General features: G+C 44.6%; 1 protein-coding gene across 1 annotated transcript in view; it reads left to right on the forward strand.

Moving 5' to 3' along the window:
• Positions 1–22,098, forward strand: part of LOC121540677 — a 32,426-nt gene extending 10,328 nt beyond the window's left edge. The window contains 9 exon segments of the mRNA XM_045212761.1: positions 149–339; positions 342–620; positions 7,506–7,658; positions 10,849–11,448; positions 11,862–11,957; positions 20,617–20,850; positions 20,941–21,100; positions 21,235–21,285; positions 21,522–22,098. Of these exon segments, the coding sequence (XP_045068696.1) occupies positions 149–339; positions 342–620; positions 7,506–7,658; positions 10,849–11,448; positions 11,862–11,957; positions 20,617–20,850; positions 20,941–21,100; positions 21,235–21,285; positions 21,522–22,036 (2,279 nt within the window). The 3' untranslated portion in view covers positions 22,037–22,098.
• The last annotated feature ends 750 nt before the right edge of the window (positions 22,099–22,848 follow it).

Here is a 22,848-nt window from a genome sequence, read left to right on the forward strand (position 1 = left end):
TAATCAAAGACTGGGTATCTATCTGACTCCTCATATTTCTCTGATTTGATCTCTGCTGTGCTCTAATCAAAGACAGGGTAGATACAGTATCTGACTTCACTTATTGTTCTAACTCCCCTCATTGGTCTCTGCTCTGCTCTTCTCCCAGATTCCTGTCAGCTCACACTGGACCCAAACACAGCAGGCACACTCCTCTCTCTGTCTAAAGGAAACAGAAAGGTGACCTATACAGACCAAGAACAACCATATCCTGATCATCCAGACAGATTCACAAACACCTACCAGGTTCTGTGTAGAGAGGGTCTGTCTGGACGCTGTTACTGGGAGGTGGAGTGGAGTGGGGGGGGGGTGTTGTTACAGCAGTCTCATATAAAGACATCAGCAGAACAGTGACAGATGGTGCATTTGGAGACAATAACAAGTCCTGGAGTTTACAGTACTATAGTGGTGGTTATTGTTTCAGACACAATAATGTTGTGACTAAAGTATCAGGCCCTCGGTCCTCCAGAGTAGGAGTGGACCTGGATCACAAGGCAGGTACTCTGTCCTTCTACAGTGTCTCTGACACAATGACCCTCCTCCACAGAGTCCAGACCACATTCACTCAGCCCCTTTATCCTGGGTTTTGGCTCTGTGGTACTGCTGAGCTGGTTAAACTGTAGTAGGGTCCACATAGATACTAGTCATGCTGGTGTAGTCTATAGCTGAGCTGGTTAAACTGTAGTAGGGTCCACATAGATACTAGTCATGCTGGTGTAGTCTATAGCTGAGCTGGTTAAACTGTAGTAGGGTCCACATAGATACTAGTCATGCTGGTGTAGTCTATAGCTGAGCTGGTTAAACTGTAGTAGGGTCCACATAGATACTAGTCATGCTGGTGTAGTCTATAGCTGAGCTGGTTAAACTGTAGTAGGGTCCACATAGATACTAGTCATGCTGGTGGTGATGGTCCCCAGATGTGATGATTCATTCTGCTCTGTTTTTATGTACAATGATTTGATTGATTTGATCTTCAGAAGATGTTATGAATTACAATTCAATGCATTCATATTATTTGTAAGTGCAACGTTTTAATCTTATACATTTACATTAATCATGATGTATGCTGTTAATGTATGTTGGTTGTCATTCAGAACCATTGAAATGTTTTCTCAATTGGTTCTCTGTCTCAATGTCATTTTCCTAAGTATCATGGAACAGGTAGTGTTACTTACTTGCTAATTGAACTATATGGGCCGGTTTCCCGGACATAGATGAAGCCTAGTCCTAGACTAAAAAGCATGTTCAATGGAGATGTCCGGGAAACCGGCCCTAAATTTGGCATCTTTTATTCTCCCATACTGCTCAGTCAAGCAACATTAAACCTGTCCAGCAGGTGGTGCTATTAACCAAACAATAATAACCCAGCACATATCTTGACTTGCCACTCAGTATATCAGTAATGTTCAGAATTGTACTTTAATATCATTGGAGATTGATGGTCTTTTTAATCCACTACCCAGAGTCAGGAACAGATGAAGTTAGGTCTGCTACTGTTCAGATATTAAATATGATTCATGGTGATGGGAAATAAAAAATCAATCTAGTAGTAGTTTTCCTTTGCTATTTATTCCAAGGTGTGTCTTTAACTTGTAAATGGATTGTGTTGAAGCTGGCATTTGGTGTGGACGATAGAATAGAGTGAATAGAGGAGAGAAGAGAGGAGGAGAGGAGAACATCATATAGAAGACAGATAAGATAGAGAGAGAATTCATACCCAGGGGAGTTACTGACTCTGGCCGAAATGACACCCTGTTCCCTACGTAGTGCACTAGGCTACTTCTGACCAGATCAAAAGTAGTGCACTACATGGAGATTGGAGATTTGCTCACTGGCATTAGAATATTAGAATATCAAACTGTAATGTTAGTGGTTGCCTCATTAGAATATCATACTGTAATGTTAGTGGTTGCCTCATTAGAATATCATACTGGAATGTTAGTGGTTGGCTCATTAGAATATCATACTGTAATGTTAGTGGTTGCCTCATTAGAATATCATACTGTAATGTTAGTGGTTGCCTCATTAGAATATCATACTGTAATGTTAGTGGTTGCCTCATTAGAATATCATACTGGAATGTTAGTGGTTGCCTCATTCGAATATTAGAATATCATACTGTAATGTTAGTGGTTGCCTCATTCGAATATCATATTGTAATGTTAATGTTGCCTCATTAGAATATTAGAATATCATACTGTAATGTTATTGGTTGCCTCATTAGAATATCATACTGTAATGTTAGTGGTTGACTCATTAGAATATTAGAATATCATACTGTAATGTTAGTGGTTGCCTCATTAGAATATTAGAATATCATACTGTAATGTTAGTGGTTGACTCATTAGAATATTAGAAAATAAAGTAGTGCACTACAGTGTCTTGTGAAAGTATCCACCCCCCTTGGCATTTTTCCTATTTTCTTGCCTTACAACCTGGAATTAAAATGGATTTTTGGGGGGGTTTGTATCATTTGATTTACACAACATGCCTACCACTTTGAAGATGTAAAATATGTTTTTGTTGTTGAAACAAACAAGAAATAAGACCAAAAAAAAACAGAACTTGAGCGTGCATAACTATTCACCCCCCCCATTTCTGATGATCCATTGATCTCATCCATGATGTCTTGAGGGCTGTGTCGCAAGCTAAATGCAAAAATATTTAAACAAATCTTTAGGACCAATGAGAGTAGAGCTACTGAGTTCAGATGTAACACACACATGTCCATATATGGCATTGCGTTGGCAGCCATATTGGATTCTCTATCCGGTGATGTCCCTGGAACTGGGACCACATTATACCTCAAACTTTTGGCACAATTATTTTTTATTGCAAAAATGTAACTTATTTTGAGAATGAATGCAACATCTGCGACCTGGCCAAGATAAAGCAAAGCAGTGCGATAAAAATAACAACAACACAAAGTTACATAAAAAAAAAAATAGGTCATTTAGCAGACGCTCTTATCCAGAGCGACTTACAGGAGCAATTAGGGTTAAGTGCCTTGCTCAAGGGCACATCGACAGATTTTTCACCTAGTCGGCTCGGGGATTAGAACCAGAGACCTTTCGGTTACTGGCACAACGCTCTTAACCAATAAGCTACCTGCCGCCCAAATGGGATAAACAAAACTACAGTCAAAAACACAATAGAAAATCTATAAACAGTGTGGGCAAATGTAGTAAGTTATGGAGTTAAGGCAATAAATAGGCCATAGTGCAAAATAATTACAATTTAGTATTAACACTGGAGAGATAGATGTGCAAAAAATGATGTGCAAATAGAGATACTGGGGTGCAAATGAGCAAAATAAATAACAATATGGGGATGAGGTAGTTGGGTGGGCTAATTTCAGATGGGCTGTGTACAGGTGCAGTGATCGGTAAGCTGCTCTGACAACTGATGCTTAAAGTTAGTGAGGGAGATAAGAGTCTCCAGCTTCAGAGATTTTTGCAGTTCGTTCCAGTCATTGGCAGCAGAGAACTGGAAGGAATGGCGGCCAAAGGAGGTGTTGGCTTTGGGGATGACCAGTGAGATATACCTGCTGGAGCGCATACTACGGGTGGGTGTTGCTATGGTGACCAATGAGCTAAGATAAGGCGGGGATTTGCCTAGCAGTGATTTATAGATGACCTGGAGCCAGTGTTTTTGGCGACGAATATGTAGTGAGGGCCAGCCAACGGGAGCGTACAGGTCACAATGGTGGGTAGTATATGGGGCTTTGGAGACAAAACGGATGGCACTGTGATAGACTACATCCAATTTGCTGAGTAGATGGTTGGAGGCTATTTTGTAAATGACATCGCCGAAGTCAAGGATCGGTAGGATAGTCCGTTTTACGAGGGCATGTTTGGCAGCATGAGTGAAGGAGGCTTTTTTGCGAAATAGGAAGCCGATTCTAGATTTAACTTTGGATTGGAGATGCTTAATGTGAGTCAGGAAGGAGAGTTTACGGTCTAACCAGACACCTAGGTATTTGTAGTTGTCCACATATTCTAAGTCAGACCCGCCGAGAGTAATGATTCTAGTCGGGCGGGCGGTTGCAAGCAGCGTTCGATTGAAGAGCATGCATTTAGTTTTACTAGTGTTTAAATCAAATCAAATCAAATTGTATTTGCCACATGCGCCGAATACAACAGGTGTAGACATTACAGTGAAATGCTTACTTACAAGCCCTTAACCAACAATGCAGTTTTTTAAAGAAAAATGTAAAATAAAAAAGTGGTAATTAGTAAAATATAAAAGCAAATAGCTAAAGAGCAGCAGTAAAATAAAATAACAGTAAGGAGTCAATGTGCGGGGGCACCGGTTAGTCGAGGTAATTGAGGTAATATGTACATGTGGGTAGAGTTAAAGTGACTATGCATAAATAGTAAACAGAGTAGCAGCAGCGTAAAAGAGGGGGGCAGTGCAAATAGTCCAGGTAGCCATGATTAGCTGTTCAGGAGTCTTATGGCTTGGGGGGTAGAAGCTGTTGAGAAGCCTTTTGGACCTAGACTTGGCGCTCCGGTACCGCTTGCCGTGCGATAGCAGAGAGAACAGTCTATGACTAGGGTGGCTTGAGTCTTTGACAATTTCTAGGGCCTTCCTCAGACACTCCCTGGTATAGAAGTCCTCGATGGAAGGAAGCTTGGCCCCAGTGACGTACTGGGCCGTACACACTACCCTCTGTAGTGCCTTGCGGTCGGAGGCCGAGTAGTTGCCATACCAGGCGGTGATGCAACCAGTCAGGATGCTCTCGATGGTGCAGCTGTAGAACATTTTGAGGATCTGAGGACCCATGCCAAATATTTTCAGTCTCCTGACGGGGAATAGGTTTTGTCGTGCCCTCTTCACGACTGTCTTTGTGTGTTTGGACCATGATAGTTCGTTGGTGATGTGGACACCAAGGAACTTGAAGCTCTCAACCTGTTCCACTACAGCCCTGTCGATGAGAATGGGAGCGTGCTCAGTCCTCTTTTTTTTCCTGTAGTCCACAATCATCTCCTTTGTCTTGATCATGTTGAGGGAGAGGTTGTTATCCTGGCACCACACGACCAGGTCTCTGACCTCCTCCCTATAGGCTGTCTCATCGTTGTCGGTGATCAGGCCTACCACTGTTGTGTCGTCTGCAAACTTAATGATGGTGTTGGAGTCGTGCCTGGCCATGCAGTCATGGGTGAACAGGGAGTACAGGAGGGGACTGAGCACGCACTCCTGAGGGGCCCCCATGTTGAGGATCAGCATGGCAGACGTGTTGTTACCTACCCTTACCAGCTGGGGGCGGCCCGTCAGGAAGTCCAGGATCCAGTTGCAGAGGGAGGTGTTTAGTCCCAGGAACCTTAGCTTAGTGATAAGCTTTGAAGGCACTATGGTGTTGAACGCTGAGCTGTAGTCAATGAATAGCATTCTCACGTAGGTGTTCCTCTTGTCCAGGTGGGAATGGCCAGTGTGGAGTTCAATAGAGATTGAATCATCTGTGGATCTGTTGGGGCGGTATGCAAATTGGAGTGGGACTAGGGTTTCTGGGATAATGGTGTTGATGTGAGCCATGACCAGCCTTTCAAAGCATTTCATGGCTACAGACGTGAGTGCTACGGGTCGGTAGTCATTTAGGCAGGTCATCTTAGTGTTCTTGGGCACAGGGACTACGGTGGTCTGCTTGAAACATGTTGGTATTACAGACTCAGTCAGGGACAGGTTGAAAATGTCAGTGAAGACATTTGCCAGTTGGTCAGCACATGCTCGGAGTACTCGTCCTGGTAATCTGTCTGGCCCTGCGGCCTTGTGAATGTTGACCTGCTTAAAAGTCTTACTCACATCGGCTACGGAGAGCGTGATCACATAGTCATCCGGAGCAGTTGGAGGCTACGGAAGGAGGGTTGTATGGCATTGAAGGTCGTTTGGAGGTTTGTTAACACAGTGTCCAATGAAGGGCCAGATGTATACAAAATGGTGTCGTCTGTGTAGAGGTGGATCAGAGCGTCACCAGCAGCAAGAGCGACATCATTGATATACACAGAGAATAGAGTCGGCCCGAGAATTGAACCCTGTGGCACACCCAAAGAGACTGCCAGAGGTCCAGACAACAGGCCCTCCGATTTGACACATTGAACTCTATCTGAGAAGTAGTTGGTGAACCAGGAGAGGCAGTCATTTGAGAAACCAAGGCCAAAATTATACAGGCACAACTAATATTTTACATTTCAAATACATACTTTACCTGCTTGTACACTTATGACAGTAATTTACCTTCATAGTCCTGGACTTCCTGACGGGCCCCAAGGTGGTGAAGGTCGGCAACAACACCTCTGTGGCATTTTGTATCGGAGGCCACGTCACCACTTAGGGGACGAGCAGCCCGCGCAGAGGAGTGGGAGAGCGGGAGATCTCATCTCAATGCACGATACTTGTACGGCGCCGGTTAACTTCAATAAAGAAGGACTTATGTTTTAAAGAACAGTTATTTTCTTTAGTATTTCTTAGACAAGAAGATACAACATGGTACCAGGAGTGAAATAACTCGCCTTTGATTCATCCATCATCGAGTTTTGGTCGAAAATGCTGAACGGCGCATACACATATATCAACTAGCTAACTTGACTAACGTTAGCTAACTAGCCACTGGGCTAACGAGACTGAGGTAAAAAATAACCACGCCGGAGCTAACGGAGCGTGCAGTGCATGTAGCTAGTCGTTTTGCAGTGCTAGCTGGCTAACGACATGGAGCAGCTAAAGCCTCCAACAGAACTGAAACTGAACGGCAACGTTGAAGAGCAATGGAAGCGGTTCAAGCAGCGTTTCACCCTCTATCTGACGGCGATAGGAGCGGCTGGAAAAGACGACGCACAGAAGGTCGCACTGTTTCTCACAGTCTAGGACACTATTGATGTCTACAACAGCTTTCAGCTAATGGATGAAGAGCAAGCAGATTATGAACTGGTGTTAGCCACATTTCTGTCTTTTTGTACTCCCAGGAGAAATGAGGTATGTTTTCAACAGTAGATGTCAGAATGAAACAGAGACTTGAGGAATTTATTATGGACATCAAACTGAAATGTCAGTTGTGTAATTTCGGTCAAATTGCAGACTCGCTGATACGAGAGCGAATTGTCATGGGGGTGAGAGACAAGCTAGAGGAGTGACTCAGAGTAGCATACGGTCAATGGACAGTGGTGGTCTTAGTGAAACAGTATGCAAAGTGGAGTATTTTAGCAAAGGAAGAGCTACGGCTAACTTCAAAGGACAGCATCACACTTCAGGGAACCAGCGCTCCTGCAGCAGCTGTGGAGGAGAGCACAGACCTTGCCAGTGCCCAGCATATAGAAAAGAGTGTTACAACTGTGGCATGAAGAACCCCTTCTCACTCAAATGCAGGCAGCGGAGACAACAAAATACAGTACACTGTGTCAACGATGACCAGGACAACAGTGGTGACAACGAGTACAGTGATGGGTCTTTGGGTGACCTCTTTGTGGGAACAGTCGCACTTGCAGGACCAGACGAGGACTGCTACCTACAAGACTAACGGAACTGATATTGTGTTCAAACTTGACACTGGAGCACAGGTCAACATCATTCCAGAGACTGAATTGTTACGGTTACAGGTAAAACCAGTGGTCTTCAGGGACATGCAGGTTGGTGCTGGAGGTAGATGATGAATCTCACAAGGTTCCGTTTGTCATAGTAAAGGGAGAAACAACACCCATCATTGGGTTAAAGTCATGTAACTTACTGGGTCTAGTGAAATGGGTTCATATGGTGAAATGACTAATGTTGAGGATGCATATGCTGATGTTTTTCAGGGAATAGGAAAACTCAAGGTGCAGTACAAAATGGAGTTAGATCAGCCAAATAGACCAGTGATCCATGCACCTAGAAAGGTACCATTATCACCAAGAGACTAGCTAAAAGCAGAGCTGCTGAGGCTAGAGTCCTTAGATATCCTAGACAAAGTAGAAGAGCCTACTGAATGGGTCCACTCACTAGTAATAGTTGAGAAGGAAGACGGCTCGCTCAGACTGTGTATGGATCCAAAAGAGCTAAACAAGCATGTAAAAAGGGAACCCTTTCAGCTGCCTACCAGAGGGGAGATATTCAGGGACATAGCAGGGGCTAAATACTTCTCAAAGCTAGACGCCTCTTCAGGGTTTTGGCAGATCAGTCTAGACAAGGAGAGTACAAGGCTTTGTACTTTCAATACTCCTTTTGGTAGCTAGTCATTTAAAAGGCTCCCGTTTGGTCTCACTTCAGCACCAGAAGTCTTTCACAGGACAGTCCAACAGATATCTGAGAGTGTGTCAGGCACCACAGTGTCCATTGATGATGTGCTAATATGGGCTCAGACTCTTGAAGAGCACAACACCAGGTTGAAAGCAGCACTTGATCTAGTCAGAGTGGCGCAGTGGTCTAAGGCACTGCATTGTGCTAGCTGTGCCACTAGAGATCCTGGTTCGAATCCAGGCTCTGTCATAGCCGGCTGTGACCGGGAGACCCATGGGGCGGTGCACAATTGGCCCAGGGTAGGGGAGGGATATGTTCAATCAAATCAAAATATATTTTAGATTTTAGATTCTTCAAAGTAGCCACCCTTTGCCTTGACAGCTTTGCACACTCTTGGCATTCTCTCAAACCGCTTCATGAGGAATGTTTTTCCAACAGTCTTGAAGGAGTTCCCACATATGCTGAGCACTTGTTGGCTGCTTTTCCTTCACTCTGCGGTCCAACTCATCCAAACCATCTCAATTGGGTTGAGGTCGGGTGATTGTGGAGGCCAGGTCATCTGATGCAGCACTCAATCACTCTCCTTCTTGGTAAAATAGCCCTTACACAGCCTGGAGGTGTGTTGGGTCATTGTCCTGTTGAAAAACAAATGATACTCCTACTAAGTGCAAACCAGATGGGATGGCATATCGCTGCAGAATGCTGTGGTCGCCATGCTGGTTAATGTGTGCCTTGAATTCTAAAGAAATCACAGACAGTGTCATAAGTAAAGTACCCCCACACCATCACACCATCTACATTTACATTTTTACATTTTAGTCATTTAGCAGACGCTCTTATCCAGAGCGACTTATAGTTAGTGAATACCTTTTTTTTTTTTACTCCATGCTTCACGGTGGGAACCACACATGTGGAGATCATCCGTTCACCTACTCTGTGTCTCACAAAGACACTGCGGTTGGAACCCAAAATATCAAATTTGGACTCATCAGACCAAAGGACAGATTTCCACCGGTCTAATGTCCATTGCTTGTGTTTCTTGGCCCAAGCAAGTCTCTTCTTCTTATTGGTGTCCTTTAGTAGTGGTTTCTTTGCAGCAATTTGACCATGAAGGCCTGATTCTCCTCTGAACAGTTGATGTTGGGATGTGTCTGTTACTTGAACTCTGTGAAGCATTTATTTGGGCTGCAATCTGAGGTGCAGTTAACTCTAATGAACTTATCCTCTGCAGCAGAGGTAACTCTGGGTCTTCCTTTCCTGTGGCGGTCCTCATGAGAGGCAGTTTCATCATAGCGCTTGATGGTTTTTGCGACTGCACTTGAAGAAACTTTCAAAGTTCTTGAAATGTTCCGTATTGACTGACCATGTCTTAAAGTAATGATGGACTGTCGTTGCTCTTTGCTTATTTGAGCTCTTCTTGCCATAATATGGACTTGGTATTTTACCAAATAGGGCTATCTTCTGTATACCACCCCTCCCTTGTCACAACACAACTGATTGGCTCAAATGCATTAAGAAGGAAAGAAATTCCACAAATTAACTTTTAAGAAGGAACACCTGTTAATTGAAATGCATTCCAGGTGACTACCTCATGAAGCTGGTTGAGAGAATGCCAAGATTGTGCAAATCTGTTATCAAGGCAAAGGGTGGCTATTTGAAGAATCTCAAATATAAAATATATTTTGATTTGTTTAACACTTTATTGGTTACTACATGATTCCTTATGTATTATTTCATAGTTTTGATGTCTTCACTGTTATTCTACAATGTAGAAAATAGTACAAATAAAGAAAAACCCTTGAATGAGTAGGTGTTCTAAAACTGCCTTATTGCTATTAACGTACCAACGTAATTAGAGCAGTAAAATAAATGTTTTGTATACGGTCTGATATACCACGGCTGTCGGCCAATCAGCATTCAGGGCTTGAACTACCCAGTTTATAAATATATTTACACTCCAGAGTCCTACATTGCTCGTCCTAATATTTATATATTTCTTAATTCCATTCCTTTACTTTTTAGATGTGTGTATTGTTAGTTATTACTGCACTGTTGGAGCCAGGAACACAAGCATTTCGCTACACCTGCAATAACATCTGCTAAATATGTGTATGCAACCAATAATTTGATTAGATTTTTGAAAGTGTTACATCATTCTCAATCCACGTTGCGTTGTGCCTAAGAACAGCCCTTAGCTATGGTATTGTATATTGGCCATATACCACACCTCCTCAGGCTTTATTGCTTAAGTAGAACACATAAGTGTATTATAAGGCATTATAAAGGTAATTAAAATAATTATACATATGTTCTTCATATAAACTGTTATCCTTTATATATTCTAACAACTCACATTTTAAGATTCATTATTTCATTTGTTCCATGTTAAGGACTCTAACCCAGGAACAAAACTATTTGTCTCCCTCTTCCTGTTGCATGCAGTTCCTCTCTCTCTTCCTCCCTTCTTCTAACCCCTCCCTCCTTCTAACCCCACCCCTCTGGCTGAACCAGGAAGTCCATCCCCTTGCCACAAACTCTCTTCTGAGGAAACGAAACTGATCTGAGTCTCTGTGTCGTCTGTCTGTGTGAGAGTGAACAACAATCCAAATGGCTCTGCAGGGAGTTCTGCTGGACCAGGACCAGTTCTGTTGTTCTGTCTGTCTGGATCTACTGAAGGAACCGGTGGTTATTCCCTGTGGACACACTTACTGTAGGAGCTGTATTGAGGGCTACTGGGATCAGGATGTTCTGAAAGGGGTCTATAGCTGTCCTCAGTGCAGAGAGACCTTCACTCCAAGGCCTAATCTGAGGAAAAATAACATGTTGGCTGAAGTGGTGGAGAAACTGAAGAAGACAGGACTCCAGGCTGCTCCCCCTCCTGCTCTGTGCTATGCTGGACCTGGAGATGTGGCGTGTGATTTCTGCACTGGAACCAGAAAGCAGAAAGCCCTCATGTCCTGTTTGGTGTGTCTGGCCTCTTACTGTGAGACTCACCTCCAACCTCACTATGAATTTCCTGGTTTCAAGAAACACAAGCTGGTCAAAGCCACCGCACAACTACAGGAGAAGATCTGCTCTCATCATGACAAACTGCTGGAGGTTTTCTGTCGTACCGATCAACAGTGTATCTGTTATCAGTGTACAATGGATGAACATAAAGGCCATGATACAGTGTCAGCTGCAGCAGAGAGGACTGAGAAACAGGTAAGACCAGAACTACTTGTTGGTGACTGTCTGATAAACAAATAATTAAAGATACAGTAGGAGCTAAGGCTGTTTGAATATGAGATCATTCAAATGATATCGATCCACGGCAGAACAAATATGAACACAAACCTTGATTATATAGATATGCTAACCCAGATTCTCCAAATGTATCACCATTTTCTAAAGTCAAACACCATTATCATTCGTTATCAAACACCCAATCAGCTCCCCTGTTTTGTGTACTGTTAAAACTATAATCATTCACATAACAACTTAATAATATAATTTCACACAGACACTTCCTCAACATTTTAATCCCTATCTTCAATGTGCCCTATGTCCCATTACTATACTATTGATCTACTGGACAAATAAAGCTTGATAGCTCATTGAAGAGTGATTCTCCACAGAGGCAGCTGGGGATGAGTCAGCAGAAAGTCCAGCAGAGATTCCAGGAGAGAGAGAAGGACCTGAAGGAGCTCCAACAGGCTGTGGAGTCTCTCAAGGTGAGTATTGTTGACCAGAGGAGACACACCATTTCACATCTCTCCTCCAGTCAGAGAGAGAGAGAGAGAGAGAGGGAGAGAGGCCCCTATCCAATCCCACTGACCCCACTGTTGGGAACAGGCTGTCTGGTCCCCTTTCAGAGAATATACTGCTTAATGTAACCGGCGGGATATGAACCCGGGTCTACTGAGGGAGAAAACAACATCTTGACCGTTTCACCAAGAGGACATTCCCTATTGGGCCGAGGGCCGACACTGATTTTGAAGTCGAAGGCGGGGCTACCTCATCACATAACCATGAGTAACCATGACTGACTCATGTCCCCTCTACATTAACATGGAGCTCTCTCTCTCTCTCTCAATTCAATTGAATTCAAAGGGCTTTATTGGCATGGGAAACATATGTTTACATTGCCACAGCAAGTGAAATAGATACTAAACAAAAGTTAAATAAACCACCAGAAATTAACAGGAAACATTACACTCACAAAAGTTTCAATGGAATAGAGACTTTCAAATGTTATAACTCAAGTGAAAACCGAGTGAGCCATTCGCCAGACTGAGTTCTGGAGGTGAAATGGAAATGAATGAGGGAGAGTTAAGTGAGGTAGAAGGTGTGGTGAAGAGCTCAGAACCAGAGCCTGGCATCAATGGACATGATAAAGAAGAATCTGGTGCAGTAGGAGTTACATTTTTGGAGAAAGTGGATCCATACCTTTTGGTAGATCCATTTGTGGTTTCAGGGTGGGTGGGAAAGGAGTTGGGTGCAGTTGAATCAGTGAAGGTAACCTGTAGTGGACTTGTGATATTTGTTTGTGTTTCTTCTGACCAGAGGGAGTGGGCGCTCCGTGTCACGCAACTTGGGTCAAGATCTGTTTCTTGCTTTGCTCTTAGGAACAGGGCACCATTGAAAGGAGTGATTTCTGGGGTAGAGTTAAGTGTGGAGGTGTAGAAATTGAAGATGAAGATTCCTGGTGTTTGTGATGCCCGCCGTTTGGTGCGACGCAGACCCGGTGGTGAGCGTGGTGAAACAGAGGAGTCAGTCCTTTTGAGTTATGAGTCTTTACCAGAGAAAGTCATGTTATGATATATCAGTTATCTTGATTCAAGCTTTTGTGCCAAATCCATAAATTCAGGTGCAACGTTTATGGTCATTTCGCAGCAGTTTGTGGGAGTGAAATTCCAAGATGTTTTATGTGTGCGGAAGAGAATGGGATAAAGGATTGTTCTGGTGAATAAAGTGTGTGTCAACTGTTGGGATGCCCATGTTGCTGGGGATCGGAAGTGTCCGGTGCGAGAGAGGCAGGTTGAGGTGGCTAGAGTCAGAGTAGTGCAGAAGGTGTAGTATGCTGAGGCAGTGAAGAACGTAGAGGAGGATGGGTCAAGGGTGAGAGATCCTGAGATGATCCCTGTGAGTAGTAGATCTGTGCCAGCACAGAGGGATAGGCCAACGAGTGATATATGCTTCAGTAAAGTTAGCTTCTTAGAGTTCATAGCAATGGTTATCAACTGTACCGCAGAAATGGAACGTAAATCACAGAAAATAGATATTGTGGTGGCAGCTGCAGAGAAGTATTTGGGCATACAAGATTTGACTTCAGAAGAGTTACAGGGTGTGTTGAGTGGTGGTGTCCCGTCCTCCCAGGCCGTTGGCATGGTGCAGGAGCAGATAGGGTCAAAGTAGTGGAATGGGGTAGTGGGTATTTAATGAGTGTAGGGTTTTTAATTAAATGTTCCTTTCCCCTTTTCCCATTTTGTATCACAAAGTAAAATAGAGTTATATTATAGTCCAGTTGGGGGCGGTAATGCAACATATTGGATGCCAACCGCCGTTAAACTCCAAAGAAGAAGAAACGTTACATTATGGCAATGTACAGTGTCTCTGCCTCTCTCATTCCATCACTTTTGCAGTAGTTGGTTGTGTGGGTCTCTGTCAGCACCCCATTCATAACCAATCGTTGATGGATATTTATAGAGCTCTGATCAGGTCGACAATTGATTACGGGTGTATAGTTTATCGAACAAGGCAAAACTTGGCTTCAGAAGCTGGACAGAATCCAGTATATAGCTTTAAGGATATGTATTGGTGCATTTAAATCAACATCTGTATGTGCCTTACTGGTGGAGGCAGGAGAGATGCCTTTGGATATACAGCGTAGAAAATGGTCATTATCTTATTGGGTTGAAAGGCTGTGAGGTTGAGCATCCCACTGCTACTGTTATAGATGACTGTTGGGAATATACTAGTAGACAAGGCAGTGGTTTTGGTTGGACAGTTGGAAAGCTTGCTGATGAGAGTGGTTTGAGGGAGTTGGAGGTTGGCCCTTCTGTGGTGATAGGGGATGTTCCTCCATGGTTACTCCCAGACCCTGTTGTTGATCTAACCTTGGTAGAGAAAAGGAAAGATTGGTCAGAAGTCAGTGATATAGTGAAACTGGTTGACAGTTACATTGGTAGAAGATTTTATGCTTTTCTACCACTTTTCACAGATGGATCCAAGGACCCAGATAGTGGGCTCACAGGAGCAGGCGTTTACGTTCCTGAATTTGATGTGCAGATATGTAGAAGACTAACAGATGAACTGTCAGTATACTCAGTTGAACTGTTGGTGTTAATAGTTGCCCTCCAGTGGGTGGAGGACGTACAACCTGTTAGAATTATAGTATGGTCAGATTCTCTGGCAGGTAGCTTAGTGGTTAAGAGCGTTGTACCAGTAACCGAAAGGTCGCTGGTTCTAATCCCCAAGCCGACTAGGTGAAAAATCTGTCGATGTGCCCTTGAGCAAGGCACTTAACCCTAATTGCTCCTGTAAGTCGCTCTGGATAAGAGCGTCTGCTAAATGACCAATTTATTTTTTTATTTTATTTTTTATTTGTATTGAATAGTTTATCATCTGGTAAATCTAATAGGAGTGACCTGCTATTGGAGGTATTAATGTTATTATGGAGAATTGAGAGAATGGGTTTAGTAGTGAGATTCTGCTGGGTCCCAGCACATTCGGGTGTGGAAGGGAATGAAATTGTAGACCAGTTAGCTAAAAGAGCTTTGAAACGAGATATAATTGATATTAATGTTCCACTGGGTAGAGGTGAGGCCAAATGTAAGATCAGAGCCATTTTGATAGATGTGTGGCAGAAGAGATGGTACTCTGAGCACAAGGGCCGGCATTTATATGAATAGTTTACAGTTTTACAGAAAAGTCGATGGACCAAGATTCAAAGGTCAGATTAGGAAGGAAGATGTGGTGTTTACTAGATTGCGCTTAGGACATTGTACATTGAACTCGTCATTACATCTGGTTGGCAAGCATGGGAATGGTTTGTGTCTGGGGGGTACGGTCGATGAAACGGTGGAGCATGTGTTGTTATATTGTTGTTAGTATGTTGAAGAGAGGTAAAGATTGAAGTGTAGGGTCATTGAGGTTGGACGGGGTTGGGGGGGGTTGGAAGGGATTTTGGGGATGGGGGAGGGTCTATTAGAAGTTAGTAGGGCTCTTCTTTATTTTCTCAGAAGTACTGAGTTAGGTAGGAGGATTTAGAAATGTTGGAAACCGTGATTGACCACACACTCCAGCACAGTAGGTGGCGGCATGCACCTTTAACGTTGGCTTTTTTCTTTTGGTTCTTGCGTATTTTCTGAATTTATTTTCTCATGGTGGAGGGTTTGTTTATTGGTTTCCACTGTTTATCGTTTAGAGTTGAGGGGGGAGTAGGGGTAGTTTGTTAGGGCGGCGTGATGGCCTCAACCGAGTGGAGAAGAAACGCTGTCGCTTCGGGTGCGTTCCGGAGAAAGGTGTGGAGGAAGTTTTGCTCATGGTCGGCGAACAGGTTGGAGCGGAACAACTGCACTCTGCATCCAGAATGAACAAGGCGGTGGTTGTGTTAATGAAAAAGTTTTGTCTTGTTGTGAGTGCGATTTTTGTGAGGGGTGTGTTGGTGCAGATGTCGCCTCTTTCGATAAGAGTTGTGGTGGCTAATCTGCCTCCGTTTATTGCTTACGAACAGACCGCAAGTAGTTGGTTAGTTTTGGTAAATTTGCAAGTGGTTTTCGTGTGCTCTCGGCTGGGTGCCAAGCGGAATCCGTTAAACATGTCTGTTTTCATAGACAAGTGTTTGTTTCTTAACAAACTTCAAGGTTACACAGGGGAGGGGTGGAACACAGGGTTTGCTAGCACAGATAGTTTTCGGTGTTTCTAGTGTGGGGATCATCAGTTATAGGCTACAAGCAGCAATATGATTGATAGGTAGGACAGGTATTGAACCCAAATAATCCCTACTCAGATGCGCTAACCTCAACCCTAGTAAACATGCATTATAAAAACCTTCTATATAAAATTATCTCATATTGGGAGTAAATAGCCTCTGAATAGAAAAGAAAAAACACTGCATCTTCCAGCCCACCAATAAATTACATAATGCAACCGTCGCAGTTAGCATATTTACCTCAACATGCCCCTCGCTTGCGTGAGAAGGCAGAGTGCTCGATGCTGGTTGATGAATTTGACAATTAATGTACTAGGAAAATACGTTTTTGTCGACCAGAGGTGACTGAATTAATGTTCAGGTTTATTGATAATCATTATAGTAATGAAGTATAATTTCAAAACATGACCATAAAAACAGGTAATAATAAACATGACTCATCATTATATTACTTCACAGTAATGTGTTTTCAGTCCTTCCTCTTGCGTTAGCAGTGTGGAAAGGGACAGAAAAAAGCTCAGGCAGGAGTTTTCCTGTGAGGGGGAGTGGTGGTGTATCCAGGGAGAGAACTAAACTAATCTTCTGAAATGTCATTCATGGTCTTATGCTGCCATTTATTGGAATTATTAAGCAACTGCAGTAGTACTGAATAAAGTGTTTTTCCTTACTAATCCTTACTAAAGTAGTGATTACTCAGAATTGCAAAATAAATGGCAGGGGTACCAGGAGAGTACATTTTTTTACATTTTAGTCATTTAGCAGATGCTCTTATCCAGCGCGACTTACAGTTAGTGAGTGCATACATTTTCATACTGTCCCACCATGGGAAACGAACCCACAACCCTGGCGTTGCAAGTGCCATGCTCTACCAACTGAGCTACACGGTAGTAGTGCATGGCCAAGTGGTGGTGCGCAGGCCGTGGAGAAAGCGGTGGTGGGGAGCGTTGCAGCTGGGCTACATGAGCTGAGGCAGGTTTCTGTAGTAACAGAGACTCCGGTGGGCAAAGGCTTGGTGGGCTCATCCCAGGAAATATTGCCTGTCATTGGGGAAGAGGCTCTGATCAGGGGGGAAGTGCAGGGGGGCAGAGACTGGGGAGGAGGAGGACGGTACCGTGCCAATGGAGGAGGAGGAAGAGGGGGGAGGTGAGTCTGCGGGAGCGGAGGACAAGGCGTCTCGTTTTCAGACGGCTCATTGGATCCAGAGCTGACAGCCAGTCAGGCTGAGGGTCCAGTATATACGGTGAGAGAACTTTCTAGGTTCCTGATGGAGACTAAAGGGGAAAAATAAGGTTCTGCGGGAGTCTTATTTGATTGATCCTGGAAGGTTTGTAAGGTCAGTACAACACGTGATGAAGAATGAGGGGTTTAGTGTCCTCTCACCCAGGAAGCGGTATAGGCTGAGAAAATGGGTCATGGGTTCTTAAGGGCATGTCTTCAGAATCTGCTTAAATGGATGTTTTTTTCTGGCATGGCGGCTTTATGGGCTTCTCTACTGGTTTCTGATTGTGGTGATTTCCCTCCCACCTCTTATGGAGATTTCACGGTTAGACTTCCTTAACATGAACGGCGGCAAAGACTGGGGGAATATGTAAACCAAAAACATTTAAATGCCATGGCAGAAATCTTAGTGCAGGGGTAGCAAAAGAGGTGTGTAAGGGTAGGTTGTTAGTGTTTAGAGCCCAAATAATGACCTTGTCTTTGCTTTCATAAATGTGTCTGCACCTGGTCCTCTGTAGCTCAGCTGGTAGAGCACGGCGCTTGTAACGCCAGGGTAGTGGGTTCGACCCAGGGACCACCCATACACAAAAATGTATATATATCTATATGCACGCATGACTGTAAGTCGCTTTGGATAAAAGCGTCAGCAAAATGGCACATTATATTATATTATAGTACAGGGCTCAGTTCTCTGTTTCACCAGAGGGGTTGGAAAAACAGAGTGGGGAAACCAAGAAAATCTCTTGTTTTACATTTGTCTGATGGGCGGGTAACTTCTGTTGTGGGGAGATGAGGGAGCCTGATGGGTGGGTAACTTCTGTTGTGGGGGAGAGGAGGGAGCCTGATGGGTGGGTAACTTCTGTTGTGGGGGAGATGAGGGAGCCTGATGGGTGGGTAACTTCTGTTGTGGGGGAGATGAGGGAGCCTGATGGGTGGGTAACTTCTGTTGTGGGGAGATGAGGGAGCCTGATGGGTGGGTAACTTCTGTTGTGGGGAGATGAGGGAGCCTGATGGGTGGGTAACTTCTGTTGTGGGGGAGAGGAGGGAGCCTGATGGGTGGGTAACTTCTGTTGTGGGGGAGATGAGGGAGCCTGATAGGTGGGTAACTTCTGTTGTGGGGAGATGAGGGAGCCTGATGGGTGGGTAACTTCTGTTGTGGGGGAGATGAGGGCGACTGATGGGTGGGTAACTTCTGTTGTGGGGGAGATGAGGGAGCCTGATGGGTGGGTAACTTCTGTTGTGGGGAGAATTTTGTGGCCTGTGTTCAAATGCTGTACGCTGGGGCTTCATGTATGGTCAAGGTGTGGGGAGGGCTCAGTAGGCCAGTCTGGGTAGGGAGGGGCATTCACCAGGGATGCCCTCTGTCAGGGCAGCTATACACTCTTGTTATTGAGCCCTTTCTGGGCCTGCTATGCAGGAGGCTACAGGGAGTGTGGGAGCCAGGCATAGGGTTGGGGACAGGCATAGCAGTGTCAGCATACGCTGATGACGTCTGTGTTGGTTAGGGATGAGCAGAACCTACAGGCCCTGGAGAATAGTTTGAGGGTGTACGAGGGGGCGTCTTCTGCTTAGGGAAACTGGGGCAAGAGTGAGGCTCTGTTATGTGGGGCATGGAGGGACAGGGCACCTCCGCAGCTTCCAGGGGGGTTGCAGTGGGGCTGTGAGTGGCTCAAGATGCTTGGGGTGTATCTGGGCTCGGAGGGTTGGGATAGGAAGAACTGGGAAGGAGTGTCACAAGCGGTGGTGTCGAGGCTGACGAAGTGGAGGTGGCTCATCTCCCAAGTGTCATACAGAGGGACGGTGCTGATTATCAACAACTTGGTGGCATCCTCTCTACGGCTTAAATTGGCCATTCTCAACGCCCCCGGTGGTCTGCTTGTGGACCTGCAGCGCAATTTAGTGAATTTTTTCTGGTCAGGGTGGCAGCGTTCTGACTCAGCAGCACAGAGGATACTGTACCGTACGGAGGTTGGCTGGAGGGAACCAGCATGTGCTCTGTTGAGGAGGGCTGGTGGTTTGGGCTGGATCAGCAGCTCTTCATCATGCGGCCGGAGAGACTCAATACAGCAGGGGTCTCTGATTTCTATGCTGCAGTACTGAGGGCTGGAGCAGTCTGAGGAGGGGCCACCACCGTTTCCACCACTGCAAGTGACAGCAGAGACTGCGGACTGGCAGGAGAGTCCGGAGGACTTACTGACTTTTAACACTCTGAGCCTGGGGGAGTTTGAGGAGGTGGGGGGTAAGGTGCTGTACTCCCTCAGTGTCAAGGTTAGACACATCAGGAGCTTAGCGGGAGTGAAGGGGCATCAGTGGCAGGGGGTTGTGGGGGCTGAGAGCATGGCAGGGTATAGGTGGAGGGGCTCTATAAGCTCCCAGTGCTGGAAAGGTCAGGGGTCGTCCAGTGGAGGGTATTACATGGAGCCCTGGACACCAATAGCTGGTTGGCTCGGGTTGACCTGGGAGTTTGAGTTTGAGTTTGAGTTTATTTTTACAGGGACAGTGCACATTAATCAACGTTTCAGTAAAAGTGCCGGTTTTAGCCAGCCGGCTAATTTTCAACCGCAGTCCCTGGGCAGGTTATTAAAAACAATTACAATATAGACAATAACAACATAGAACAAGACATAGCATACAGACATAGCAACATAGGACAAGCAAGACGTAGCATACAGACAGAGCAACATAGAACAAAAAGCAGCAAGACAAAATTCATAAAAGCAACAAAGTGTTTCCACACCTAACATGTTACAGACAACAGACATGGAAAGCGGCAACACACAGCTAGGGACCATGTTCACAAATCTGATTGACCTTTAGCCATGTCTTCAAGCATTTTGTGAAAGTGTGATATGTGGTGTGAGTTGGGGAGGGGTGTCCGTTTTCTGCAATGACAGACTGTTCATCATGTTTTTTCTGTGTTGCCAGGGTAATGCCATTACTGTTGACGCCTTAGGGTTGAGTTTGAGTTGTACAAAATGATCAACAGTGTGGAGATGTTTCAGGAGGTATGGGGGCTCAGGGGGGCTGTCTGTACGGCTGGAGAGGAGGGGTTGGATGGACGGTTGGAATGTGGTGCTGGTTGGTGTATTGTACTGTGGTGTTGGGTACTGGATAATGTGATTGTGTGGAGGTTGTGGTGGCACGCAATGTGTTTTTAGGAGTGGGGGTGGGGGTGTTAGTGTAATGAGGATGGCTCATTAAAGTAAGACAAGTCAGTCTCTCTCTCTCTCTCTTAACAGAGCTCTGCACAGGCAGCAGTGGAGGACAGTGATAAGATCTTTACTGAGCTGATCCGCTCCATTGAGAGAAGGCGCTCTGAGGTGAAGGAGCTGATCAGAGCCCAAGAGAAGGCTCAAGTGAGTCAAGCTGAAGGACTCCTGGAGCAACTGGAGCAGGAGATAGCTGAGCTGAGGAAGAGAAGCACTGAGCTGGAGCAGCTCTCACACACAGAGGATCACATCCATTTCCTCCAGGTAACTCAACTGCCTTGATACATGTGATATGAAATTAAAACTCTCAATCATTTGGTTCTGCTCTCTCTCCCTCTCTCTCTCTCTCTCCAGAGTTATCAGTGTCTCTCCGGTACCAGTGTATCTTCAGACTTACCCAGCATCGTTGTCCGTCCTCTTCAGTACTTTGGAGATGTGAGTAAGACTGTGTCTGAACTGAGAGAGAAACTAGAAGACGTCCTTAAAGGAGAATGGACCAAGATCTCCACTACAGGTGTGTTGAAAATAATAAGAACATCAACTTTAGACCATTGAAAGTTCCCTACTAGTCATATACATGTGGAATATGGTATGATGATAACATTCCCTCTCTCTGTGAATGTGTTTGTGTGTCTGTATTGAATCTAGTAGATGTTGTACTGCCTCCAGAGCCCAAGACCAGAGAACAGTTCTTACAATGTGAGTCTCTTTATTCTGAAGTAACTAACAGTCTCTTTTTACTGACACTCCTAACAATCCCTCTAGAAATATATAGCAATAGTAGATCTAATCAAAGACTGGGTATCTATCTGACTCCTCATATTTCTCTGATTTGATCTCTGCTGTGCTCTATTCAAAGACAGGGTAGATACAGTATCTGACTTCACTTACTGTTCTAACTCCCCTCATTGGTCTCTGCTCTGCTCTTCTCCCAGATTCATGTCAGCTCACACTGGACCCAAACACAGCAGGCACACACCTCTCTCTGTCTAAAGGGAACAGAAAGGTGACACCTACAGGCCAAGTCCAACGATATCCTGTTCATCCAGACAGATTCACCAACTACTATCAGGTTCTGTGTAGAGAGGGTCTGTCTGGACGCTGTTACTGGGAGGTGGAGTGGAGTGGGGAGGATGTTTATACAGCAGTCTCATATAAAGACATCTGCAGAACAGGGACAGATGGTGTATTTGGACACAATAACAAGTCCCGGAGTTTAGTGTGCTCTAGTGGTGGTTATTGTTTCAGACACAATAATGTTGTGACTAAAGTATCAGGCCCTCATTCCTCCAGAGTAGGAGTGGACCTGGATCACAAGGCAGGTACTCTGTCCTTCTACAGTGTCTCTGACACAATGACCCTCCTCCACAGAGTCCAGACCACATTCACTCAGCCCCTCTATCCTGGGTTTTGGCTCTATAATGGTACTGCTGAGTTGGTTAAACTGTAGTAGGGTCCACATAGATACTAGTCATGCTGGTGTAGTCTATAGCTGAGCTGGTTAAACTGTAGTAGGGTCCACATAGATACTAGTCATGCTGGTGTAGTCTATAGCTGAGCTGGTTAAACTGTCGTAGGGTCCACATAGATACTAGTCATGCTGGTGTAGTCTATAGCTGAGCTGGTTAAACTGTAGTAGGGTCCACATAGATACTAGTCATGCTGGTGTAGTCTATAGCTGAGCTGGTTAAACTGTAGTAGGGTCCACATAGATACTAGTCATGCTGGTGTAGTCTATAGCTGAGCTGGTTAAACTGTAGTAGGGTCCACATAGATACTAGTCATGCAGGTGGTGATGGTCCCCAGATGTGATGATTCATTCTGCTCTGTTTTTATGTACAATGATTTGATTGATTTGATCTTCAGAATATGTTATGAATTACAATTCAATGCATTCATATTTTTTTTTAAGTGCAATGTTTTAATCGTATATATTCACATTAATCATGATGTATGCTGTTAATGTATGTTGGTTGTCATTCAGAACCATTGAAATGTTTTCTCAATTGGTTCTCTGTCTCAATGTCATTTTCCTCAGTATCATTGAACAGGTAGTGTTACTTACTTGCTAATTGAACTATATGGGCCGGTTTCCCGGACACAGATGAAGCCTAGTCCTAGACTAAAAAGCATGTTCAATGGAGATGTCCGGGAAACCGGCCCTAAGTTTGGCATCTTTTATTCTCCCGTACTGCTCAGTCAAGCAACATTAAACCTGTCCAGCAGGTGGTGCTATTAACCAAACAATAAAAACCCAGCAGA

This window comes from Coregonus clupeaformis, unplaced genomic scaffold (assembly GCF_020615455.1).
Source record: "Coregonus clupeaformis isolate EN_2021a unplaced genomic scaffold, ASM2061545v1 scaf0048, whole genome shotgun sequence".
In the NCBI taxonomy this organism is placed as follows: Eukaryota; Metazoa; Chordata; class Actinopteri; order Salmoniformes; family Salmonidae; genus Coregonus; species Coregonus clupeaformis.